The 27,135-nt window shown below is 43.8% G+C and overlaps 2 protein-coding genes and 1 long non-coding RNA gene across 15 annotated transcripts; 1 reads left to right on the top strand and 2 right to left on the bottom strand.

Moving 5' to 3' along the window:
- Positions 1 to 2,353: 2,353 nt before the first annotated feature.
- On the bottom strand, positions 2,354 to 3,540 carry LOC133914410 (uncharacterized). Its single transcript, XR_009909243.1, has 2 exons — positions 3,177 to 3,540; positions 2,354 to 3,075 (listed from the first exon to the last, which is right to left on the bottom strand). It is a non-coding gene; the product is annotated as an uncharacterized LOC133914410 (long non-coding RNA).
- A 3,416-nt stretch (positions 3,541 to 6,956) lies between these two features.
- On the top strand, positions 6,957 to 9,418 carry LOC133916559 (purple acid phosphatase 3-like). Of its 2 annotated transcripts, none has more exons than XM_062360280.1 (6): positions 6,957 to 7,299; positions 7,692 to 7,848; positions 7,968 to 8,075; positions 8,183 to 8,295; positions 8,430 to 8,626; positions 8,752 to 9,418. In XM_062360280.1, the coding sequence occupies exons 1-6, from the start codon at positions 7,108 to 7,110 to the stop codon at positions 8,990 to 8,992; spliced, it is 1,008 nt and encodes a 335-aa protein (XP_062216264.1). In that variant the 5' UTR covers positions 6,957 to 7,107; the 3' UTR covers positions 8,993 to 9,418. The 2 variants fall into 2 exon arrangements, with proteins under 2 accessions (XP_062216264.1, XP_062216263.1); XM_062360279.1 differs by having other exon boundaries at positions 6,959 to 7,299; positions 8,183 to 8,310.
- A 9,777-nt stretch (positions 9,419 to 19,195) lies between these two features.
- Positions 19,196 to 24,629, bottom strand: LOC133916558 (uncharacterized). 12 transcript variants are annotated; one of them, XM_062360274.1, is made up of 11 exons: positions 24,479 to 24,629; positions 24,258 to 24,396; positions 23,944 to 24,146; positions 23,261 to 23,333; positions 22,475 to 22,570; positions 22,282 to 22,332; positions 21,547 to 21,918; positions 20,844 to 21,164; positions 19,871 to 19,921; positions 19,635 to 19,716; positions 19,196 to 19,516 (listed from the first exon to the last, which is right to left on the bottom strand). In XM_062360274.1, the coding sequence occupies exons 2-11, from the start codon at positions 24,357 to 24,359 to the stop codon at positions 19,497 to 19,499; spliced, it is 1,371 nt and encodes a 456-aa protein (XP_062216258.1). In that variant the 5' UTR covers positions 24,360 to 24,396; positions 24,479 to 24,629; the 3' UTR covers positions 19,196 to 19,496. The 12 variants fall into 12 exon arrangements, 5 of the variants coding, with proteins under 5 accessions (XP_062216258.1, XP_062216257.1, XP_062216261.1 ...); XM_062360273.1 differs by lacking the exon at positions 24,479 to 24,629 and having other exon boundaries at positions 24,258 to 24,453; XR_009909512.1 differs by lacking the exons at positions 19,196 to 19,516; positions 24,479 to 24,629 and adding an exon at positions 20,336 to 20,467 and having other exon boundaries at positions 19,643 to 19,716; positions 19,871 to 19,947; positions 24,258 to 24,453.
- Positions 24,630 to 27,135: the final 2,506 nt, after the last annotated feature.

The raw sequence follows: 27,135 nt of genomic DNA, 5'->3' as shown, positions 1-27,135 counted from the left end.
AAAACGTATTTTAAGAGAATCTTTAAAATTGATTTCACTTTATTTAGAGTTTTATTAAATTCTATATGATTTTTACAAAGTTCACAAGCATAAAGTGAATATGTTAAGAAACATCACTGTAATTAATTTTTTCATGTCTACTATTATTTTTTCTACGTAAATCATAATATAAATAAGCTAATGAAAGTGGTTTCACTAATTTTTAAGGTGTGATGGGTCAATTATGAATTAATCTAGTCGTAACACATTTACACAATCATGCATGTTACAATAACTAATTCATGAGTTAATATATTTTTAAAAGATATAGGATCATGTAAGAAGACTAACAAAATTAGTTTCATGATTTTTGGATTAGCAAAGAGTAAACTATGCATTTACCTTGGTTTAACAAATAAAATTTCTCACAGAAAATTTTGAACTTTTTTATGAGTATAAATACTTTTATCATGTATATCATGTTACAAGGAAGCCAACAAAATTTGTTTCACTTGATTTGAAGCTCGGATGAATTAGTTATTGATTTTACAAGATTGAACCATTTTTTAGGTTTTTGTTGAACTGCGCTGAAATTCGATAAAACCGCTCGATAAATCGAGAAAACCGAGCGGTTACCGACCCAAACCGCTTGGTAACCGACCGAATCAAAAATGCGAGAAAATCGCTCGGTAACCGACCCAAACCGCTCGGTAACCGATCCAAACCGCTCGGTTACCGAGAGGGCAAAAACATGATTTTTTCGCAAAAATTTAAAATTTGCCGAATGAATTTTCTCCGATTTTTTTTGAATTTTTGACCGGTAACCGCGGTTATCGCGCATTTTCGATTACCGCCAGAGCTCGGTAACCGAGCTCGGATCGGTAAATGAAACCTTGCTAGGGAGTAGCAGCCCGTCATGGTACCCAAGAATTTCCAACGGATCAAACGACCCCTCGGAACGTGCACCTCGAATATTCGCACAGGAGGACCGCAAGAACATGTCTACTTGCTAGTAAGGCCTAAAATCCTAAATTAAATTAACATATATGAAACAATCCTATTTATTAAAATAGATAATATATGGTTATATTTATAATTTTAGTCGTATACCAAAAATCATGTGTATTTAACATATGATGTGTCGAATATGAGCTACCATGCCGTATTCGATATTTCGTATACCAAATATAGCCTGTACCAGCTGCAAGTATTTTGATGCTATTATTTTATGTCGAAAATCTTATGTGCTGGTAAGAATCATATTCGATATCTCATGTGACAAATATAACTGATTTTTGATATATGAGGTGTTGAATATAGGCTACAGTGTTATATTTGACATCTTGTATACTAAATACACCTGATTTATTTATATGAGGTATAAAATATAAGCTACAATAACATATTCGGCACCTTATGTACCGAATATAGTCAGATTCATATTTTTTTCATACGGTGTACGAATATAAATGCTAAAATTTTAATACGATGATATATTATCTACTTCGAGAAATATGATCGAGTATATTGTCTAATTTTGAATTTTAGTCTGCTAGTAGTATATATATACTCTCTTTTTTTTCAAGCAACAGATTATAAACGTTCAGCATGAAAGATGACCAGGGGTTGAAGCTACAAGTAGATTGGATGGTGCACACTGGGGTGAAAAAAAATTATTAGAAATCTATTAATATCAACTACTCCATATAAATTTGTGTATATCGTTAGATGAACCGTGAAGTAGCAACACGGGCGCTATCCAAAACAGCAGAGTAGACAGATTATGCAGCCGACAGCTCACGCAAACAGTATTTCTACGAGCGTCGTCGACGGGAAAGCTTTTCTCCGATGCTCCCTCCAGAATACAAGAGTAAGATTATGCCTACGGAATTTCTGTCGCGGGTGAAAATCTCGTTGTAAAAGGATTTTTATCTTTTTTAGCGTTTCAACGATTTTCTTTTACGGTTTTCATCACGAAAGAATTCTCAGGTCATTCATTTTAGAATGAGATTCTCTCTTTTTTTTTCACGATTACACTCGAAGAGAAAGCTATTAAAGATGAGAGAAAATAAAGGAAATATGAATGAGAAAAAAAATTAAAAAAAGAACGAAATAAAGAAAATATGGTTAGATATGGTCGAGGGCTCGGCGGTCTGCCGGTTCACGTCGTTGGCGGTTCTTACCTGTCCGGGCTGTAAGCTCGGCCTGACCTGCCCGAGAACATGCCGCCGTCTCGTCACGTGCGACCGAGTCTCTGCCCGAGACCACCAGCGTTACATGCATGGGCATGGGCTCAGGATACACCTAGCAAAATTGGAGTTAGCCTAAGATTAACAAATTTTCTTCCAGTTCTGGGAAAACATGACTATAGGGGTGATGTGCTAGCACAGCTTAGCCCAGTCTTGCAGAAGATCGACAGCCGATTCATTTGCATGAGATCGTTCATTGTTAACTAGGTACAAAACATTCTAAAAAACTCAGGTACAAAACCATATTTTGATCAAACTGCAAAAAAATACAAATTTGTCAAAACTATAATAAGGAAAACGAGACTGAATCTGTGACGTCAACCCTGATTTTGTCAGAAATTGTGGATTTCTTCTTTGTCAACACCACTCCATTTGAACTGAAGTATTGGACTCACCCCTGGCAAAAGTCATTATGACTGGAGAGGAGTGGCACCTCGAGGAAAATACATAGCTAATTTGTTGAAGGTGCACATTTGGAAAGAAATTGCCGTCATTGCCAGAAACGCTACACCTAAAGCAAAATTGCCTCAATCTCATTTTGGATTCTGTGATGCAGGATTTGGATAAGGCGATGAAGAAATCAACTGCAAGGTGGAAGATTGCTGTGGGGCATCATACCATGAGGAGTGTCAGTGAGCATGGTGACACCAAGGAGCTTCTGAAACTGCTACTTCCAGTCCTCGAGGTTATTCAGAAGTAGCTTCAATTAGTTCCAAAAGGGCTCTCTCATAAATAAATAACCTCTTTTTGACACGTTCTCGGGAAAAAGAAAAACTGTTTTCGACGATAATTTTGCACCATTCAGGACAATGGCATCGCCTTCTACATCAACGGGCATGATCACTGCCTGGAACACATTAGCAGCAGAGACAGGTTTAACATCATTTAATATGGGGTTCCTTTTAAGAAAATTTTAGAATAAATTTCAAGTTTCTAAACCTTATGCACTTGCTTCTGCTGTTCCAGTCCAATCCAATACTTCACGAGCAGAGGCGGATCGAAAGCATGGAGAGGCATCTTCCAGAAAAACAAAGATAAGCTCCGGTTCTTCTACGACGGGCAAGGGTTCATGTCCCTCCAGCTGAACCAAGACCAGGCTCAGTTCATCTTTTATGACGTTTCTGGGCTCATCCTGCACCAGTGGAGCTCAAGTATAATGAAACCACCTCCAGCCCTCCACCTATGTCACTGAAGAATGAGGGAGATGCAAATCACGATTGGAAACTTAGCTTGTTATTAAACTATTTGTAAAAATTTGGATTTCAAATTGCGGTAAGCGTCCGGATTACCACAATGTGAAATAGTGACATTGGGATATTAGGAAAGAAAGTAGAAGGCGAATTGTCTAAGGAAAAAGGCGTCCGGCTTGAGTCATCTTCTCTTCAATCCAGGATGGATAATCAGCATTAGCTGACTGGGGGTTGCTGCCAAACAAAGCAAACAATACGCAAATTTGTAGCTGTAGTTTGCTTCAGGTGCTGTTCTTCACCTCTGTGTCGTCCAACACATGTAAGCTTGCGCCGGCCTTGTAAGGCTCCTTTCGTTCTCCCAATGGACTAGGAAGCAATATGCTCGCCTCTTCAAACAGGAATCGTGGTAAGCGACACAAGTATTTCTTTTTACCTTTTTTTATCACGCTTCCTAATCTTCATATGCTTGAAAATAAGATAATTTTAGGCAACATTTACCACCGACCAGAGTTAGGGAAGAGGGATTTTCGGGATTCGGGTTTGGGAGGATTCCATGGATTATGGGCATAGAATAAGCTTCGGGGAAAGCAAACCGGTCAAGCAGAGGAGACGGGCGTGGGAGCAGAGTGAGGTGGTGGGGACACCGCCGGCTATGGGTGGAGGAGGATGGCCGGTAGGCAGTGCCACTAGCAAGGGAGGTAAGGATGCGACCCAACGGAGCTAGATTGGTATGGTGGCAAGCAGTGGGAGCATATCCGGTGGCACGAGAGTTGTTGGAGACGGCTGGAGGCGGGCGAGACGGGGGATCGAGGGGAGGCGGGAGTTTGAAGAAGATTTGCGAGTTGTTGGATGCCGATCGAACGGCTGAAGACGTCGCCTGAAAAAAAAACGAAAAGAATCAAATGACCGAAATATAGCAACGCCTTTTTTTATAAGCAACAAAAGCGTTCAGTCCAGAGGATGAATGATATATGGCACTTTCCAAAAGTGCAGAGTAGACAGAGCATATAGCTGACAACGCACGCACATGGCATTTCCACAAGCGTCAGCGGGAAACCTCCTTTTCTATATGATGTGGTTGTTAGAAATCAAGTGATCTTCGTCTAACCATTGGATAGTTGCTTCCGACGGTTGATTGATCGAATAGGTGTTCGTTCGGAAGGGATGTCTCCTCGAACGAACACATCATCAAGATGTATATATTTGTAACAATCATCAATAAAAGATTAGAGTTCGAATTTGTATTTGTCCACTATCTACTTTGCAATCCAAATTACTCTCAACACATTATCAGCCACTTTATCTCCACTGAGTGATCAACGAAGAAGCGTTGGAGGCACAAAGGCCTCCATCACAGGTGAGAGCAATGGCAAGATGGACTTTACCTTCGATTGCTTCTGCACTTCTTCGTGTCCTGCACCAAGATCATCATCGTCGCCCCTACTTCGATCGTCACCGTCATGGCCCTCACACGGGTGGTCGATGGCATTGCCACCGTGCTCCTCTGGATCGTAGCCACCATGGCCACCGCTCTCACAAACCTGGTGGCCGTGTCCCACGCATGTCTCGCTATTCTCCGGTGGTGAGGTACCACGCCAGCCCGGGCCACCCGTCATCGGCTTTGACCACAGCCAACGGTGGCGACCTCGCACCTCCTTGCACCCTTGGCTTTTGCCCAATTCACGTCCTTGCGTTGTTCTCCTTTTCACCAACCGTGAGTACGACCACCAAGCCGCCACTGGAGGTTGACATCTTCGTTGATGTCATCTCGGCGCCACCGTCCCTAACACCTACGCCGACAGCTTCGACGGTTCCAGGGCTGAGTTGCCCTAGCCGTATCGCCTCCACTATGGTGCGCTGCATCAGCAGCGATGCACCCTCACTAGCGTGATTCCTGCTGACAACCCGTGACTTCATGTTGACGCCCTCGATTAACCCTGGAGGTATGATGGTGGCTTGCCGAGGACTTCCCCCTTACTTCAACACCTTTGTGGTGGCCGGATGCTCCTCGGGAGGCAGCTTTCCTCCACGAGGTGTTGGCTCCACCAACCCTGCAAGCGAAGGGACCTCAATGACGCCCTCTACTCCGACTGGCCGCGTCCTCCGAATCGTCGGCCCGTCCTTTACCCAGGATCTTGGACCCCGTCGTCCTTCAGCTTTTGCTTCGGGGCCCACATCGACAGCGGCATAAGTGAACTAACCTCCTCCTCTGACAGGGAGGAGTACACGCCGCGCTAAACAGCATGGCCGCTCGACAGCACGACGATAGTGGAGCTAGCAAGGCACAGTGGCGGCGCTGGCATGCGTGGCGTGGCAGGCAAGTGGGGGTGTAAGCCTAATTGTCGCACTGTGCCGGTCTTATACGTCGTGCGAGCGACCCCCCTCTAGGCCAGTCGAAAGGCTGCCATGGCCCAGACCCAAGTTATGGCCACCTCCTTTCCGCATGTGCTCGCTCGCATGGGCCAATGGGCCTAAAGTCCGATTGGACCTCAGCCCAAGTTTACTTGGCCCACATGCCACTAAACTGTTACCTAATGCTAATTTGCATTTTAGACTTTTAAATGACTTTTAACAGCATATCACTACTACTCTCCTCATATTTTTCTATAGAATTTTTGAAGGAACTTTCAAGACAAAATATATAAGTATATGGACCGGCATCAATCAAAGATGAGTGTTAGAAATCAAGTCATCTTTGCCTAACCATCAAATAATTGCTCCTAACGGTTGATTGATCGAATAGGTGTCTGTTTGAGAGGGATAACTTCTCAAACAAACTACTCATATATATTTGTAACAATCATCGATGAAAGATTAAAGTTTGAATGTATATCTGTCCACTACCTACTTTGCAATTCAAATTACTCTCAATAGTGATCACTATATATTGGCAGCTCGAGCTTCAGCTCCCAATTGCGTGCACATCTCGGTCTCAGAACTATAAAACCTATTGGCACATGCGAGTTAGGGCGTGAGGCTAATCGAGGCAATCCTGCCAGTTCATGTCCTTGGCCAGTTCTTACCTGTCCGAGCTCTGACCCACCAGGAAAGCGCCGCCGATGTACAACAGATTAACAGAGCCTCGTCTCACCCGATAAGATAGAGGATGCTTTTTTTTACTCCAGTTTGCTCACCCACTCCGCACGCGGCTCCAATAATGCAACCGCACCTCACGCCCACGGATCACATTTTGGCTCGATCATCATGGACGATGACACCAAGTAGAAAGATTTTGAGGAAATCAGAAAAACAAATTCTATAATATTCTGTTCTACAAAAGATTCTTTTATATATAATAATGTATACCTATTTTTTATTTCATCTTTAATCTAATTATTGATTACTGAATAGATGATGTAAATGAAGTTTCACGATAATTTTTTAGATATATAGAATTTACTTACAGAAATCAGACAGCAGAAACCCCGGCCCCGAGAAGTGCGTGCGTGGGGCCGTGACGTGTCACCCATTCACGCGCCCCTGCCCATTGGACGGACAGAGATAGGAGACCAGCTCCCCTTTCCCTTCAAGAGCTGCCTGCCTATGTTCCTGCCAGACACCGAACCAAGCGGGGGCTTGCCGTCGCGTGCAACACACCTCAGCAAGCGACTGGCCGTCGCGTGCAACACACTGTTGCATATCGGCGGCCGTGGCATCTCGTTCGTTCCTGCCCCGGGTGCCGGCGGGCGATGGCGAAAAGCAGAGCTTCCATGACTGGGGCCCTCGCCCTGCTCGCCGTGGCCGCGCTCCTGTGCGCGCCGGCCGCCGCGGAGCTCGCCCGCCTGGAGAACCCGGCCAAGAACGACGGGTCGCTGAGCCTGCTCGTCGTCGGGGACTGGGGCCGCAAGGGGACGTACAACCAGTCCAGGGTCGCGGACCAGGTAACAAGCACACGACCAGTCGTGATTCCTATCCACTGATCATCGAGGTAGAGCATGCATCGAAGTAAACCGGGGATAGGGTGAGGCTGGTGACAGTCGATCTCCTATTGGGCGGAAGTCAGCCTTGTTTGTTTGTTTTTTTCAAGAAACTACCTTGTTTGTTTGTGTTCAATGCATCGAAATGGATCGGAAGAGTATGACTTGGGGTATACATTGGAGTCGAATACTACGAAACAAAGAGCCGAATCTTACTGATCTGGCCAATCTGATGAGATACCGTCTTCTTTTGGAAATGGAGCATTTCGCATGTTTGGCCTGGATATCCAAGAGCAAAACCGCTACTGCGAACTAACTGGTACTGGACGATATGTAATAAGTGATTTTCCGTTTAGATGGGAAGGATCGGGGAGAAGCTCAGCATCGACTTCGTCATATCCACGGGGGACAACTTCTACAAGAACGGCCTGACGGGCGTAGATGACCAGGCGTTTGAACAATCCTTCACAGATATCTACACGGCAAAGAGCTTGCAGAAGCCGTGGTACCTTGGTAAGTTTTCCTTATGATGTCCCTCGCTAGCTCGTGTTGCTGCAATATCGATCTTTTCTTTTGATACATGCTATGTGTAACTATGTATCTGTACTGAGGCGACCTGTACATCCCTTCAGTTCTGGGAAATCATGACTACAGGGGTGATGTGCTTGCACAGCTGAGCCCAGTCCTGCGAAAGATTGACAGCCGATTCATTTGCATGAGATCGTTTATTGTCAACGCAGGTACAAAATCATATTTTGTTCTGATTTAAGGAAGAGACTAGGTTTGAGAAAACCGTGATGAGGGGGGGAAAGGACTAGCTGTAAGATATCATTTCTAATCTTGTCAGAAATTGTGGATTTCTTCTTTATCGACACCACTCCATTTCAACTCAAGTATTGGACTCACCCCAAAGAAAGCCATTATGACTGGAGAGGAGTGGCACCTCGAGAGAAATACATAGCCAGTTTGCTGAAGGTGCATATTTTGAATCCTGAGTTCATCAATGATTTTTTTTTTTTTTTTAAAGCTATGGTGCTTCAAAGCAAAATTATTCCAATCCTTCTTATTTTCGTGCGTGTGGTTAAACAATCCAGGATTTGGATGAGGCCATGAGGAAATCATCTGCAATGTGGAAGATTGCTGTGGGCCACCATACCATGAGGAGTGTCAGTGACCATGGTGACACCAAGGAGCTTCTGCAACTACTTCTTCCAGTCCTCCAGGCCAACGGCGTCGACTTCTACATCAATGGGCATGATCACTGCCTGGAACACATTAGCAGCAGAGACAGGTTAGCATCCGTTTGATACGAACTAATCGTTTGCAGTAGTTTATAACTGAAAATGATGCATGGCAAAATGCTCACACTAGAAGGGGCCTAGCCTAACCATAATGCACACATTTCTGATGTTCCAGTCCAATCCAATACTTCACAAGCGGAGGCGGTTCGAAAGCATGGAGAGGAGTCTTCCAGCCAAACCAAGATAACCTCGAGTTCTTTTATGATGGGCAAGGGTTCATGTCCCTCCAGCTGGACCAGAACGAAGCTGAGTTCATCTTTTATGATGTCAATGGCAATATATTGTACCAGTATTCACGGACGAGCTTGAGAAAAACAAGCCACCTCCAGCCCTCCAGCTATGTCACCGACGAATGAAGCAGATCGATGCAAAATCACCACTGGAGAATAAATTGGTTCAGCTACCTCATATCTGTGTAAAGTTTGAATGGCACATTGTAATAAGTGGCAGAAGTGATCTGGCAAGGAAATGTGCTAGCATTTAAGTATGGCGTGTGGTTCATCTGCCAGAGAAACATAGAGTGGCTGTAAACTTTCTGCCAGAGGAACAGAGATGTTCAGTGTGAATGTGTGATGTCCGTATGTTCTGACTTGAATCGCAACATACCAGTCAGTGGGCATCTATTTATGCAATGTTTTAGGGGGAAAGGAGTATTTGGGTTGTGATTTCCGCACATTGGCCTCAGGATAATTCGACTGTAAGACTATCTTTATTTTCTACAGATTTATTTCCAGTAACAATCGATCAATGATCTGCCAAAGTTTGGCCATCATCTATTGCTAGTTGCAGTTTCATAGGCCTCTGGAGGAGGCTGCGATTGTATGCATTCGGATGAAACAACTGCCCAAAAATATTACCTTTTGCATGAAAAGTAACATATAAAGAAAAAGCATACAACAAAAACAATTTTATGATGAAAGTTCAAATCCTTCGCCAGTTCTTACCTGACCTGTCCAATAAAACGTCGCCAATTTCCAACTGAGACTCACCACCCCATGGAGCACAAGGGTTACGAGTAATGCTACATCTTTAAAAAGGTCTAAAAACATTCTACTTACATGCTGACGCTGACGTAGATAACAGCAACCTTCCTCAGTGTATCCACGTAATACCTTTTAATTGGTAAACATAGGCAGGAGATATGCCCTGCTGTACAAAATATGGTCCATGTTCGTATGGTCCGCACATGGTGGCCCATATTTTTATTCGAACAAAACACATGATGATTTACAACTGCATGGCGAGAAAATTCCAAATTGCTGTGATTGATTGCAAGTTGGCACTCGACCTGAAAGTTTAGGATTCAACACACATTTGCATTGATCACGAGGTGTGGTACTTACACACGATAACATGAGGCTCAAGGCGAACCAGCGATTAGTTAGCTTACACGAGTACAGAGTACAGAGTACAGAGGTTGGGGTGAGACCAGGGACGTCAAAGGGTATTAAGGTCTGTTTGGTGAGTTTTTTCTGATTAAATTTTTTTGTAGGAAATTATTTTTTAAGGAAATGATTCTGTGGTTGAAAGTGAGTCTGTAGTTGTAGGAAATTATTTTCTAGAGGAAGTAATTCTGTAGTTGAAAGTGATTCTCTAAAATAAAATAAATGGAGGAATTGATTCTTTGCGGAAAGTAAATCAATGGAAGCTGTTTTTTTTAACTCCGAACTTCTAGTTCATTTCAGATAATCACTCTCACAAATTTCACATAAAAAACTAAAAACTAAAAACTACTGTTTAACAAAATTTATTTTAATTCTAATAAAAAAAACTGTCCTAAAACTCTGACAAACAGATCCTCTAGCTTCACTTCACCATAACTTCGCTCCAACGTGAGCGGTTGAATCGCAGATGTTACGGTGTTTATGAACAGTAAAATATCTACATCGACTGTGAAAGTCTGCTGTCACCACCTCACAAAAACGCCGTTCACCTGCCCGTAGGACCAGGGAGTTCAGTAGAGCGCAGGAATGTCGCAAACACGAGCAACACGAGGGAGGCAGCAGGAATCCAAGTCAGCAGCTATCACCGCCCATCACTCAGGTTGGCTGGCGGGCTCACCCACTCCAATAAAAGAACGCGAGCGCACCTGTAGATGACACGGAAGTGAAAGTGTGGAACCCCCAAAAGCTGAAAGCAATCAGAAAGCAGAAACCCCCAAGCGGAGTGGGAACGAAAGAACCTGTCCGGTGGTTGGCAGGCAAGATCGCCGGTTGTTGCCGTCAGATTTGCTTACAGAAGCCGTGGTGCCGTGGTACGCTTTTACCCATGTTTTTTCTGCCACTTGCGTTGATATTACCGTTCCTCTTGATACGATTATGAACTATGTTATGTGATACGTGTATGTACATGTACTAACACTTGTCCACGTTTTTCTTTCCAGTTCTGGGAAATCATGACTACAAGGGTGATGTGCTAGCACAACTTAGCCCAGTATTGCGAAAGATGGACAACCGATTCATTTGCATGAGATCGTTTATCGTTTATCGTTAACGCAGGTACAAAATCATATTTTGTTTGGAATGAAGGAAGAGACTAGGCCCATGAAAACTGTAATGAGAAAACACTGGCCCTGTAACATTTGTTAGATATATGTATTTGTACCTTGTACTTTCCTTCTAAGTTAAAGGGGGTTTCTGTATAGGTACCTTATACATCTAGCTCCTTTGGGTATGGAATAGATATGAGTTGCATCATTTTAACATGGAATCAGAGCTAGGGTTCATGGTTCAATCTCGTGCCCCTCGTTGGCCGTTGCTGCCCCCTTGCCGCCAGTGACCCGCCAGTGCGCCTCCACTGGCCGGTGGCTCTAGTAACTCCATCTTCCCCTCTTCTTCCTCCCTCTGTCGACCCCTTCCCCTCTTCTTCCTTTCTCCACCGGCCTTTGCCCCCGCTCGCGACCTAACTAGAGCGACGGGTGGCGGGTTGTTGCCCAAGCGTGGCCCCGCTCGTGCGTGCCGCCATGCGCCGGGTCGCGTCTTGAGCCGTCGCTCGCCTGCTGCCCGCCAGATCCCCTGCCTATCGCTTACCTGTCGCCCGCCGGCCCCCATCGCTGCTCGCCTCTGCTCACGACCCAGCCAGGCGGCAGGGTACTGCCTAGGCGCGGGCCCACACGTGCGAACCATCGGAGTGTCGGGCCTGTGCTTCCTTTAAGCCGCCACCCGCCTGCTGTTGTGTTTGTGCGTGAGTGTGTTGAAAAAATACAGAGAGTGTGTTGTTGCTGCCGGTGCCACCTCAGTTGTCTTCATGGCGTCTTTGGCGAGACTGGGTGTAGTCTCAATTCCCTGGTGCCCGATCATCTTCAATAGTACCAACTAGGGGAAGTTTGCGTTCCACATGGAGATCCACTGGTGAGCGGGCACGTCCTTCTTGTCCCGCTCTTCCGACTCCACCCAATCACTCGTCGAATGCTAATGATGATGCCAAGACTACTCTTCTCGTAGCGTTTGAGGCTGAGATAGAGACTTACCAATCTGATCTCGCCGTCTACGAGGCTTGGCTGTGTGAGGAGGCCTATGCCAAGGCCATCTTGCTTACGAGCATTGAGGTTGACCACATGATGTCCCCCAAGGGTCTTGCCATTATGCAGCTGGTGTGGGCTCACCTTCGTTGTAGTTATGAGATTTGTAATGAGGCGATGTACCTTGCTATTGTGGAGGAGTCTCAGTCACTTCGCCAGTTGGACTCCACTGTGGAGGAGTTCCATCATCGGATGCTCGTAGTTTGGCACCGCTTGGATAGTTTCGGTGCAGAGTTATGTGGCGCTGGCACTTGTAGGTGTTGTGACTGTCACAGGAGTCAGAGAGAGACTCTTAGTCTTCACGAGTTCCTCTCCTGGCTTCACCCTGAGTTTGAGACCGTTAGATCACAGCTCCTGACTCGTCGTCTGTGCCCATCACTTGATGAGGTGATGCTTAAGCTGCGGGTTGAGGCTGTCTTTCTCATTAATAGGCAGTCATCCTCTGTTCTTCAGGGATGTACTCCTTATGAGCGTCTCTATGGCACACCTCCTGACTATAGTCATCTTCGATGCTTTGGCTGTGTTTGCTATGTTCTTCTTTCACCTCGTGAGCGCACTAAGCTGACTACTCAGTCAGTTGAGTGTGTTTTTCTTGGGTACAATATGGAGCACAAGGGTTATAGTTGTTATGACCCTGTTGCTCGTCGGATGAGGATATCTCGAGATGTCACCTTTGACGAATCCCATTCTTACTATCCCCGTTTTTCCACCAGTACTCCATCCACTTTAGCAGAATCTCTCTCTTTCCTGACCATTCCTGATTTGTCTTTTCTGTTGCCATCCTACTCCACACCGTTACCACTCTCCCTAGCTCCCTTGTCACTGCCACCATCATCTTCATGCTCACCACCTTCCGCTCCACCTTCAGTTGGTTCACCACCTCCTCTGATGGTGCCTCCTTCTCGTGATATCACCCACTTCTACGCTCGGTCGTCCGCGACATCCTCCACCACCTGATTCCTCTCGGTCCCTTCTCGAACCTGCTCCGGAGTCTCCACCTCGGTATGATCTACGTGATCGTCGTACTATTCAGCCATCTGAGTGCTATTGCTTCACAGTTGCTGGTCTTACCGAGCCCATGACCTACCAAGAGGCCGTTGTTCACCAGGAGTGACAGCAAGTTATGGCTGAGGAGATTGCTACTTTAGAGCATACTGACACTTGGGATCTTGTTCATTTTCCATCTCATGTCACTCCCATCACTTGCAAGTAGGTCTATAAGGTCAAGACTCGCTTTGATGGCTCTCTTGAGCGCTATAAAGCTCATCTCGTGGCTCGTGGTTTTCAGCAAGAACACGGTTGTGACTATGATAAGGCTTTTGCTCTAGTTGCTCGCATGACCATTATTCGGAATCTTTTGTTTGTTGCCTATGTTCGTCAGTGGACCATCTCTTAGCTAGACATCAAGAATGTTTTTCTCAATAGTGAGCTGTGTGAGGAGGTCTACATGTAGCCACCTCCAGGATACTCTACTCCTGATGGCATGGTATGTCGTGTGTATCGCTCTCTATATGGTCTCAAATAGGCTCCTCAGGCTTGGTTTGAGTGCTTCCCTTCTATTGTTACTGACGCTAGCTTTCAGCCTAGCAACCACGACCCAGCTCTCTTTCTTCACACTTCTCCTCGTGGTTGCACGTTTCTTCTATATGTTGATGACATGATTATCACGGATGATGACTCTCGATTCATTGACTTTGTGAAGAAGCATCTCAATGACAAGTTCTTGATGTCTGACTTGAGCCTCATTCACTACTTCCTTGGGATCGAGGTCTCTTTAACGCCTAATGGCATCTACCTCTCGAGAGAGACGTACATTCAAGACCTTCTTGCTCGTGCTGCTCTCACCAATCGTCGCATGGCTGAGACCAGGGGCGGATCCACCGCTAGGGCGAGCCTGGGCGGCCGCCCAAGCTCCCAGCATGGTGTTGTTCTGGCCCGTGAGGCCCACTGGTCGAGTGGCCCAAGCCCACACAATTCGCAGCCCACAAATGCAAATGAATGCAACCCTAATCTCCCTGCTATGGTGTTCCAATTTGGTTGTTTGGGCGTGTGCGTGTTGCGGCGGTGGGCGGCCAGGCGGGGCGCAAGCGCGGCGGCCACGACGAGGGCGAGCGCGAGCGCGGCGACCGCGACGGGCGCGGGCTGGGCGGGCAGGCGCAGCAGCCGCGACAGGCGTCGGGCGGGCAGGCGCGTCACGCGCGAAGGGCAAGCCGACGGCCGCGACTCGCGAGCGCGCGGCAGGCGGGTGCGGCGGCCGGGAGCGCAACGGGAGGGCGCGGCAGCCGTGAGCGCGACAGGCGGGAGCGTGGCGGGCAGGCGCGCGGTGGGCGAGCGGGCGGCCGTGAGCGTGGCAGGCGTGCGGCGGGCAGGCTGCGGCCGTGAACGCGGTGGGCGCCGGGCGAGCGCGCGCGCTGCGGGCAGGCTGCGGCCGTGCGTGCGCCGTGCGGCCTGCGGTCGTGCGTGCGGGCTGCGGCCGTGCCCCGTGCGTGCGGCCGTGCATGAGGTCGTGTGGGCGGGCGGGCGGGCAGGCCACCGCGCCAGGCGTTGTGCAGCAGTGCAGGGGTGGTCCGCGGCCGGCAGCACAGTGAGGTGAAAAGAAATGGTGAATTGAGATTTTAATATTGAGCCATTTAGGTTAATTGAGCCATGGAGGTGAATTCCATTTTGTATTTTTGTCCAATAACATCAGCATTTCTTTCGCAGACTATCAAGATATAAATAATGAAGAGATTTTTCAAACCAACATCTTTGAATACCCAAAGTACGAGGGAGAATAGAGTTAGTGAAGACTGTGATGCAGAAAATGAAATAGTAGTTGTCACTCCTGCTCCTGTAACTTCTCGGATAGAATACAAAGGTATTAAAGAATTTAGGCAGGAGTTTATTATTGCCGATCTGGGACTTCGTGTTCTAATAGATGAATTTGATCATGATATTAGAGATGAAGTTAGAAGAGCTTATGTGTTGAAAGGTCCGACTCAACCAATTGGACATACTTTCCCCAAAAAATAGTTTGGTAAAGATTTAAGGATTTTTTGTGTAGCATGGTTTACTAAATATGATTGGCTAGAATATAGTGTGGAGAAGGATGCAGCTTATTATTTCTATTGCAATCTTTTTAGATATGATCTCTCAGAGTCTCATTTTGGGTATGATGTATTTTCAAAAGTATGATTTAGAAATTGGAAGAATGCATATAAATCATTACCTGAACATGTTGGTGGGCCTAATAGTGCCCACAATAAAGCTAGAACAGCATGCGAAGATTTCAAAAATCAAAAGGCTAGTGTGTCATATAAGGTGATGACTCATAGCAAGGAATCAGAAGCCAAATATGAAATCCGTTTGACTGCATCTTTAGATTGTGCAAGCTATCTCCTAATGCAAGATCATGCATTCCGTGGACACGATGAATCTTCTTCTTCATCGAACAAGGGCAATTTTCTAGAGATGATTGATTGGTAAAAAAAAGAAATGAGGAAGTGAGGATTGCATTTGAGGAGTTATATCCTAAAAATGTTCGTATGTTTGCACCATCAGTTCAAAAGGACCTTGCAAAGAGTTGTGCACAGGAGATAACCAAAGAGATAAAGAAAGAGATTGGTGATGGTTATTTCTCTATTCTTATCGATGAATCTCGTGATATATCAATCAAGGAGCAGATGGCCGTGATTGTGAGGTTAGTGATCTTATTTATTTGTTAAATTGTGATATTGTGGGGTGTGTGATATACTGATGTTGTAATAATTGTTTGTGATGTTGCACAGGTTCGTGAATAAGGAAGGAAAGGTTATGGAAAAAATTTTGGGTCTTAAGCATGTCACAGAAATAACATCAGATGCATTGAAAGGAGCTTTATTTGAGTTGCTTTCTATACACGGTTTGGACATTGCAAGAGTTCGAGGGCAGGGGTATGATGAAGCTTCGAATATGAGAGGTGAATTCAATGGTCTTCAGAAACTCATTAGAGATGAGAACCTATATGCTTTCTATGTCCATTGTTTTGCACATTAATTGCAATTGGTAGTCGTTTCTGTCGTAGGTAGTTGCACATCTATTCATGAGTTCTTTGAATATGTTAATATGATTGTGACCACAACTAGTGCATCTTGCAAGAGGAAGGATTTATTATCTAGCAAGCACCATGAGAACTTATTGGCCAAGTTAGATAGCAGTGATATTTTTTCTGGGAGAGAGAAACATCAAGAAACTAACTTGGCCAGACCCGGGGATACTAGATGAGGTTCTCATTACAAAACTTTAATCCGTATTTAATCCATGTGGGTTGCAATAATAGAGGTGCTAGGGCTTGTGCAGGAAGATGCCCGAAATCCAACATCAGTGGGTGGTTTGATGAGAATAATGGAGAGCTTCAACTTTGTGTTCATTATGAAGATGGTGTTGAAAATTTTTCATATTACAAGTGAGTTATCTCTACTCTTGCAAAGAAAGGACCAAAATATTGTTGAGGCCATATCATTACTGATTGATGTGAAAGCACGTTTGCTTAACTTGAGGAATCATGGTTGGGAGCCATTGTTTACGGAAGTCAAAATATTTTGTAAACAAAATGAGATACCAATTCCAAATATGGATGAAATAGTACCAAGATGGGGCCAATCAAGGCGAAGTAAGATCAGTGTCACTCAAGACCATCATTATCGTGTTGACACCTTTTATGTAGCTCTTGATGCTATAAACACAGAGATGACACATCGTTTCAGTGAGCTATCTTCAAAGTTGCTTATATGTTTTTCTTGTCTTGATCCAAGAGATAGTTTCTCAAAGTTTGATGTGCACAAGATTACTAGACTTACGGAGATATATGACATAGATTTCTCCATCAGCGATCGTGCAGTTATAAAAGATCAACTTGAAACATTCATTCTTCATGTTCGAAGAGTTGAAGATTTATGGTTGTCATGATCTTGCAAGTCTAGCAATGAAAATGGTAGAAACCCAAAGACATATTGTGTTTCCATTGGTGCACCACCTTATTGAGTTAGCATTGGTGCTACCAGTTGCAACAGCATCTGTTGAAAGAGTCTTCTCGGCCATGAACATCATCAAGATGATTTGCACAACAGGATATGCGATGATTAGCTCAATGACTTGATGTTGTGTTATATTGAGCGGGATTTATCCAGAAGACTAGATTCTAATGCCATTAAAAACCGGTTTCAAGACATGGAAACAAGGAAGATGAATTTGCCTAAGCCTTCTAGTTCTAGACATAATTAGTGGTTGTGTTTCCGTAAGTTTCTATATTTAATTACTTCTATTGTCTTTGGTTATATTTGGTATATTTGCATAATTGCATATATATTTACCTTCGGTTCTTTTTCATCTTGCAGGTTCATATGGTTTTATCGATTTATGTTGGGGATCTTTTCGCCTCGCCTACCAATTGTCTTAATTAAGGTATTTTTTTAATTTCTTCTTAAATTTCGCCCTACCTACTTTGCTTGTCTGGATCCGCCACTGGCTGAGACACCTATGGAGGTTGGTGTTCACTTGCGGCTCATTGCCGGTGAGTCTCTTGCATATCCCACTCGCTATCGCCACCTAGATGGGAGTCTTGTCTATCTTGGGATCACTCGTCCTGATATTTCTCACTCTTTTCACATCCTCAGTCAGTTTGTTTCTGCTCCCACTCAGCTACACTACACCCACATTCTTTGTGTTCTACGCTACCTTCATGGCACCGTTTCTCGTCATCTTTTCTTTCCTCGTTACAGCTCACTCTAGCTTCAGGCATACTCTGATACGATCTAGTCTAGTGATCACTTATATCGTCGTTCGCTCTCTACCTATTGTGTTTTCCTTGGATCCTCTTTGGTTGCCTAGAAAACCAAGAGGCAGATAGTCGTTTTCCGTTTGGGTCCTGAGGCTGAGTTATAGGCTATGGCAACGCTGACGGTTGAGGTCACCTAGCTACGATGGCTCCTTGAGGATTTTGGTATGACGGTTACTGCACCGACTCCTCTCTCCTCTGATAGCATCAGTGCGATCACTATTGCTCGGGATCCCGTAAAATATAAACTTACCATACACATTGGAGTTGATGCTTCCTATATAAGATTGCATGTGCAGCACGGGATTGTCTCTCTTTGCTATGTGCCTTCAGGGCTTCAATTAGCAGATTTTTTCACGAAAAGCATAGATGAGGACACAACATAATTATTTTCTCTCCAAACTCAGTGTTGTAGATCCACGTTTAAAGGTAGTGTTAGATACATGTATTTGAAGCTTGTATTTTTCCCTCTAATTGAAGGGGTTTTCTACATATATACCTTGTACATCTAATATGGAATAGATCTACGTTGCATCATTCCAACAACACTAACATCACTCCTGATCCTGTCAGAAATTGTGGATTTCTTCTTTGTTGGCACCACTCCATCTCAAGTATTGGACTCACCTTAAAGGCGATCATAATTACTGAAGAGGAGTAGCACCTCGAGACAAATACATAGCCAACTTGCTTAAGGTGCAAATTTAGAATGAACTAGGGGGACTGGTGCACCTACATCACGTCTATTTTTTTTACAGGATATGACAAAAAAAAGACTAAAAAAATTAGATTTATCAATTTTGGACATCTCAATATTTATTTATAAACATATTAATATTTAACACATTCATTTAATTATAAAGAAAACAGTATTATTTTTATGTATACACATAATTTTAATATGTAAACGGCAATAATACGAACCTAACAAAATTTGTTTCATATTTTTTGAGTTTAGATATTTTTCGGTGCATTTTAGATTATTTCAATCGATTTATCAATATAACTATTATACCTTTCGCTATTTTTCTAAAATTTCCAAAAAATTATATTATACATGTAAATATACGGATATGTATATGCATACATATATATATACATATGTATACACATATATATACATATATGTACACATATACGTATCTATGTATATACATATGTATACATACGTAGGACCCATATGAACAGTAGCTACAGTGCCCTGACCTAGAATCCCTCCAACTCTTGGAGCTTTAATATATGGTATTCATCAGTGACAAACAAATATATTATGTTACCAAAATTATTTCAATATTCTTTTGTGGATTCTACAATCTAGGATTTGGACGAAACAATGAAGAAATCAACTGCAAAATGCAAGGGTTGGCCACCATAACATGAGGAGTGTCAGTGACCATGGTGACACCACCGAGCTTCTGCATCTACTTCCGATCCTCAAGGTAACTCAGAAGTAGCCACAATATTAGCCTCCGAAAATATACAAAAAGAAAATGATATTTTGATAATAATTTCACGCCATTCCAGGTCAACGGCATCGACTTCTACATCAATGGGCATGATCACTGCCTGGAACACATTAGCAGCAAAGACAGGTTAACATCCATTTGAGATAAAGTCGATTTTCACAGTAATTTAGAATTGAACATGCATGGCAATATATGCACACCAGGTGAAGTTGTCTAACCTGTATAGTGCACACGCTTCTGTTGTTCCAGTCCAATACAATACTTCAGAAGCAGAGGCGGTTCCAAAGCATGGAGAGGAGTCTTCCAGCCAAATGAAGATAAGCTCAAGTTCTTTTATGATAGGCAAGGGTTCACATCCCTCCAGTTACACAAGGGCCAAGCTGACTTCATCTTTTACGATGTCGATGGGAATATATTGTACCAGTGTTCCCAATGGAGCTTGAGAAAAACATACCTCCAGCACCCCAGCTATGTCACCGAAGAATGAGGCAGATCCAAACCACCACTGGAGAATTAGATTGGTTGAGCTCTCTGTATAAAATTTGACTGTGACATTGTGGTAAGCAGCAAAAGTGGTTTAGAAAGGAAATATGCTAGTATTTAAGTATGGCATGTGATTCATCTGCCAAAGAAACATAGAGTGGTTGAGATGTTCAGTGTGAATGTGCAAGGACCATTGGTTTTGCCTTCTGATTCACAACATATCAGCCACTGGAAAGTATTTATGCAATATATAATTTTTTAGGGAAAAAAGAGAGAGGCAACTCTAGTATCTAAGTAGTGATCTCTACACACTGGCCTCAGGATTCGACTGTAAGACTATTTCTACAGATTCCACAAATAAAGGACCATGTGCTTTCTTGTGTTTGTATGAGACAGTGAGAGAGATGAATGATATCTTTTTTGACTGGTACTTAACTATTATTTCCAAAAACAATCAACCAATAGCCTGCCAATGCTTCAGCCCATTTGAGATATTCTTCTAACAGGCACTCCGGTAAATTTGGGCCATCATCTATGCTAGCTGCAGTTTCATATTTGGATGAAAGAACTGCAAAAAAGTTTACCTTAGGCATGAAAATTACATCCAACAGAACAATTTTACGATGAAAGTTCAAATGGCACGTTGTACATTCTTCACAAGAGAGGGATAAGAGAATCTTTATGATGCCAAATGAAAGCTATCTGAAGCAAATATCAAGAACTGGTTTCCAGAATGTTTATCGTTAGCTACCAGAAAACCCGTTCTTAAAAGAGAGATTATCCAAATGAGGCAAAATTTCTGTGTGGAATCTGCGCCTCATCCAATAGCTAACATCAAATGTTCATGGATTAAGAAAGAACTCAAGGAAAGCAACTTGACATGCCAAGTACATCGTTTCATTTCCACTTTACCAAACCATTCCTTACATCCCTTTGCTACATACCTGGAGCTCAGAGGAATCAACAGCATAAATTGTTTCATTGGAGAGCCAGTATGGCAAAAATGCTGACAACTTTCTCTTCAATTCTTCTGAATAATTTTCCCACATAGCAACTGCTAATGCAAAATCATTCCATTCAAAGGCAAATTCTGCATCGTTGTATGATCTGAATATGGTTTGTGCAAGAGCATGGTTGCATGGTATTGGTAGTTCTGTTCCTCTTGAATGGTGTATAACGAAATGGCAGACAGTTTCTGAACCACCATTAGTTTGTCCCCTCCTTGATGCCAGCTCAGGTGCTTTCCAGTAGTAGAATTGCACCACCTATTTACGAGAAATGCAATAGATGCAACTCAGTTGACAGAACAGAACAGGATCCAAACCACTTGAAATATTAAAGGCACAATCATTTGGTCTATATTCTAAAAAAGATTGTTTGTCATATTTGTGATAATGTTATTCTCCAGGATAACCACAGACATGTGACATGTCAGATGTCATGGCATTATCGTGCAACTATGGTTATCGCTTTACCAAACAAACACCAAAAAAGAAGTAATACTTTACACATCAAATCCTAGAAAATATTAAAATAATTGTGGTGTCCGCATTGGGAGTGGTCAGAAGAGACTAGTATAGAAATATAATTGTGATGCTTTTAATTTGACTGCAAACATTAAGGTCACTCAAAAAAAATGAAGGATACCTGAAGAGCATGCAAACTGTTAGCGAATATTTTCTCAAAGACATAATCTCCCTTCCTGAGCCGCAGTTGCTTCCCAAGCAATTCTATTGGGTCATCTTCAGCTGGTATCGCGCATGTACTGTCTTCACTACTACTTGTGTGGAAACTAAATCCAAGAACATGCACTCTAGCCCATCGTATGTCAAAACCAGACTGATCGTAGGAAAACCAATACATGTTGTCAGAGGCTGGCAAAGGAATGTAAGAGTATTGATCAGATGGTTCATAGCTCGTTGACGTCTGAGAGAGAAAAGTAAGGAGCTTTGGATCCTCATCATAAGCACTGTCTCTGGTGAACCAAAGAGTCAGAGTTAGCCGTTCGCCTTCAGTCACCTGTAAAAGCACACTGTAATTTGTTGGTAAACATGAAAGGGCATGCGAGAAACTTCACAAAGAGTCAAAGATTAGAAATCCTTGATGAGATAAAAACATGGCTGAATTGAGGTTTACACACACACAAAAAAAAAGCACAAAGCAAAGGCAGAGAATTTAAGATATAACAATTGATAATGAAATGTTGTTAGTTCACAGTTACCTGTTCAATACAGCTCATGAAAATGAAAGTACTGATAATAACAGAAATCCTTTGTTGTTTAACAAAAAAATAGCAATGCAAGTGAGAAGAATCGGTATCATTCAAATATCAATAAAAAATATATAACAATCATCTGACCCGTGCAGATAATAGAAATGTACCTCATCTACACAATGGACATTACAACTATCAGCGGTGTAGATGACGACATCCTGGAAACGAAAACAAAACTAGTTGTCATAAAACTTAAGAACTTACCCAATAATTCATTTACCAGTCAAAAACTTATATGTGCGTCATAAACAAATGTATCCTGAAAATTCATGCATGAAAAGTGCAAATAGATTTGCTTACACCAGCAACTGGAACAATAGAGGAAGGTTCACCATCCTGAAACTGCAAAATTCCACCCTCGTAGTCCTTTCCATGATCGTTCAAGTAGCAAACTGCCTTTAGAGTGAAAGATGAAAATGATGTATTTGATGAAAAATTGATTTTTTTTTTTAAGTGAGCACAAGAAAGTTTACATGTAGACTTATACGAAATAATACAAGAAAGAGCTAGTGATTAAGGTGGTAAAATACTAAGTAGATTATTCAAGAAAGGTAAACAATAAAGTAGCTTTCAAGTTTCAACAAACTGAATAGGCTTGCAAACTGGGACAAGCTATTCCTCCTAAAGAAGATTGCTTGAGGTAATATATAACATGGAATTGTATCATCTACCATTGCATGTAATGGCACCACACAAGCTGTTCACAGGAACCGAAGTCCCAAAAATGACAGCTTGCATTAGACGCTTCTGAAGTATCTCAATTAGCTTTAAAATGCAGTGCTACATCATTTCATAAGGCCTTCAGTGAACTTTAATCTACTTAGGTTTTTGAAGAGCCCCCATAAGAAGATGACAAGAAAATCGCGAAGTACATATATGACATAACGCTGCATTGGATGCCTAGATATATGCAACGCGCAGACATAGTCTGAAACATAGTGCAGAAGTTGCCAGATAACAGAGACGTTAAGCACTTCAGCATGAAGTTTCACAAATATCTACAGGCATAATAAATTCAACATATAAACATAAATAAACTATGCTGGATTTACTGAACTCCAAGGGAAAAAAAAGATAGGTTCTCACTGTGAATGCCCTCTGCCTAAGATAAGGCTTATTGTCATCACTGTGCCATCCAATAGACGCTCCCTTGCACCAACTGCATAGCAAACATACAGGGTTTCAATGAGGGAAGCATGTAGTGTCAACTACTATAAGGAGGTTCATATGCAATGAGGGGAGCATGTAGTGTCAACTACTATAAGGAGGTTCATATGCAATGTTCCAACTTTTAAGGATGCCTATGTACTCTTAATAAGGCGATGATATAACATATATTCTCATGCAGTTGCACATGTAAATCATGCAATCTCATTATACAAACCATCGTACATTGAAGAAACTTATCATGATAACGCTCAAATGAATTGGCATGGTATCAAATCATTTGGCTCTGCAACCCCAATGCTACATATTAGTCAGAATCTATAAGTCCAAAGTGGTATTTCCACTTGATAGTTGGTGCCATCAGCTACCTGGAAATTAAGTGTACACAGCCCCTTTGCTGTCCCTCCACACAAATCCGGTCAATAACAAGTCGATTTAGACCAACTAAACTAAGCTAGCTGCAACTTACCACCCAACCTTACATCAAGTACGACTTCGTTACTCTTAACTGAAATGCTGAAGGCATCAATTCCATGCTTATGTTAAACTGCTAGAATCGAGCAGAAAGGATGCAACATGTACGCAACACGATTGTTGAGCACCTGATGAGCCCGGTGAACTCGATGAAGAGATCGAAGTGGCAGGAGAAGAATGACTCGACGGCGTCGCGGAGGCGCTCGCGGACGGGCACGAAGGGGAGAAGGAGGTGGCCGCAGCCGGTGGCCGCCAGGTGCGGCAGCGACGTCGACAGCACCGACGGGCGGTACCCCGCGGCACCGCAACTCCGATGCACGAACTCCAGCTCCTGATGCGCGCACGCATCGCGTAAGTCAAACGATTCCAACCGCACCAAGCTAGGGTTTAGCGCTTTGAGTGGCTGAGGAGGAGGAGGAGGGATTGAGGGGAGGGCGTGCACCTTGCAGGTTTCGGGAGAGAGGAAGCCTCGGAGGAGGTGGCGCGGGTGGTTCCCGGCGGCGGCGGCGGGGGTCGACGGCGTCGAGGTGGTGGTAGTGGCCATGGCGGGAGACGTATGGGGAGACCGACGGGTGGGACCCCTGAGGAGGAGCGATGCAGGTGTTAGGATTAAAACTTCGGTGCAGAACAGCGCTTAATTACAGTGGAATTAGTAATAAGAACTTGAATTATGCGAAGCCATCCTCTTCTTCATCGGTGAAGATGCTTGATCATTATCCGGGGAGATCTCCGACGGTGTGGATTGGTCTTTAGATACGCTCTCCGGATTAATTTTGAATAGTGTTTTGTTGAGGGTAATAGGTAACCCATGCTAATGACATGATTAAGCCGTAGGTAGTAGATCTGTCCCCACTTCATATAGCGTTAATTGACCTAGGACCTAATCGGTTTTGTATTTAGCCCTCCTAGGACCTAACCGGTTTTGTATTTAGCCCTCCAAACAAAGATGCATTAGTTAACTAATGCTTAATTATATAAATAGCTATGCAACTCTTAGAGTTATAGTTTAATTTAGTCAAAGGTCATGTAAAGTCTAACGCTCGATCCAATGGTTAACATTATTATTCCACACTTAGCAAGAATACCACGACAAGATAATGCAGTTACAACGAAAGTCTAATCATTACTGAAACCACTATTATCTATAGTACGATATTTCCTTTTAATATGAATCATTATTTCTGATATTTGGAAGTTTGTATGCGCATACAGTCATATTTCTTCCTATGATTCTCATTAGAGACGAGCTCGGTCTTATAATTTGCCTCTTGGGTAGTGTGGATAGCCCAACAATACCATAAAAATAAATTAAAAAACTCATTGGAATCATAATACCACTAGAACCCTATTATCTATAGAAAGATACTTCTTTTTTATATGAATCACTATTTTTGATATTTGAGAGTTCGTATGTGCATACAGTAGGGATAGTAACATGTACAATACTTAGGAGTAGAAATTATACAAGCTCGTGTCCGCAAGCTAATTTTCGAACCCGCGCTCGCACCTATTACCCACCACGGATAAGAGCTAGCACACCCGTCGCCCGCGGGCATTACATACTAGCGAGCATGCTTATATGTGAGGTACCTGGATGAGGGCGATGGTGGCCAGTGAGGTGAGGGTACCTGGATGTGGATCGAGGCACAGAGTGCCGATGGTGGCTAGTGGGGAAGCTTGGTGGTGGTGGAGAGGTCATCACTAGGGAGCTTGGTGGTGGCGGAGAGGCTTCAACATATAGCTTGGTCGTGGTTGGAACTAGAGAAGATGGATGCCACGGTGAGCTCCAGGCGGGAGAAAAGGCAAGCCAACCACCAAAGCCAAGAGAGGAGACCCTAGCGGCTCGATCTGCAATGGATTGAGACAAGGAGGAGCTACAGCTGTGGAGAAAGAAGGGGCTACTCGACCTACGGATAGAGGTGGAGAGGAAGAAGGGGATGGTGGCTCAGGAGGTGTGGCACCCGAGGATTGGAATGAGCCGAGACAAACTCTAAGGATTGCTAGTTTATATACCACAAAATAGTTTGAGCTCACATGTCAGATGTTTAGAGCGGGTACACGAGCGAAAACAGGCACTGGTATGACTAATTTATGCATGTTTCTCTCTACCCGTTGGGTTTAATACCAAACCAGCACCTAGACCCGAAACGGGCACTGGTACGACTATTTTATATTTGTTTCTCTCCACCCATTAGGTTTAATATCAAACCCGCACTTAGACCCAAAACGTGCACAGGTACAATTATTTTATGCCCTGTTTCTCTCTACCTATTAGGTTTAATACCAAACTCACACCCACACCCTAATATCCTACCCTCACACCCATTAAGATTTTTAGCGGCGGACTCACTAGTAAGCTGTGCACATTGCCATGCTTAGCATACACTTATACTCCTTCCTAGCGTTCTCATTTAGGCCAGTTGCCTCCTCGGGTAGCGTGGTCCGGCCCATAAAAAACTCACTGGAATCAGCCTAAGGTGGCCCGGCCCATTCCCCCGCAGCAGCAGCCATACAAAACCAATCTCCTCTAGTCCTCTCCCCTTAACCCCAACTACTCTCGGAAGTCCAATCTCCACTCCAACGTTGTTGTTCTTAGGCTATGGCGGCCACTAGATCTAGCCATCGTTGCGACGTGTGCGGCTCGGCGAACCCTGGGCGTCATCCTCTCCGACTAGGCGAGTCGAGTGCGCCTCCTGTAGTCCTAGCTAGACGATGGCTCGACCTGCGCTCTTGGCTTCTCTGTCGCTCGGCCACCTGACGCATGCCGCTCACCCACCCAACACGAGCTCCATTTCGAGGTCTCAGATCCAACTACAAGGTCATCAATCACTGATCCAGCATACGAATATGTGACTGGGACATGGAGAGTTGGAGACGTGGAACAAACCGATGACAATATTTTTTTCGTTTTTGTTTTTTAGATCAACCGCTGACTGTACTTGTGAATTGTTTGACTTGTGACATGGATTCAACTTGTCAGTTGTGATTTTGTGCACTGTGATAGAACCATATGCTTATTTCTGCAGAATTTTAAATCTCATAGCTATATTTTGCTCTATAAAATAAGGTACCGCTTCATGATTCTGCTGCATGCGTCGGGCCTCGGGTGGGTTCGGGCTTCAAATATATGTCTGGGCTCGGACTTGCAGATTCTTGGTAAGGTTTTTCAAAGCCCAATGTGAACCCAGCTCGGCCTGAGCGCCTTTGGATCTCTTGCTGGCGCATCAGCCAAGAATACGCGTGTCTGTCTTTCTTGCCGGTTGCCTCGTTGTGTGTGAAAGCAAGTTTTTTCTTCACTCGCTCGGGCAAGCCGATTGGGC

The sequence above is a fragment of the Phragmites australis genome, chromosome 4, assembly GCF_958298935.1.
Source record: "Phragmites australis chromosome 4, lpPhrAust1.1, whole genome shotgun sequence".
Lineage (NCBI taxonomy): Eukaryota > Viridiplantae > Streptophyta > Magnoliopsida > Poales > Poaceae > Phragmites > Phragmites australis.
Note: the sequence above shows the minus strand (reverse complement) of the source record. Positions and strands in the feature narration are given on the sequence as shown.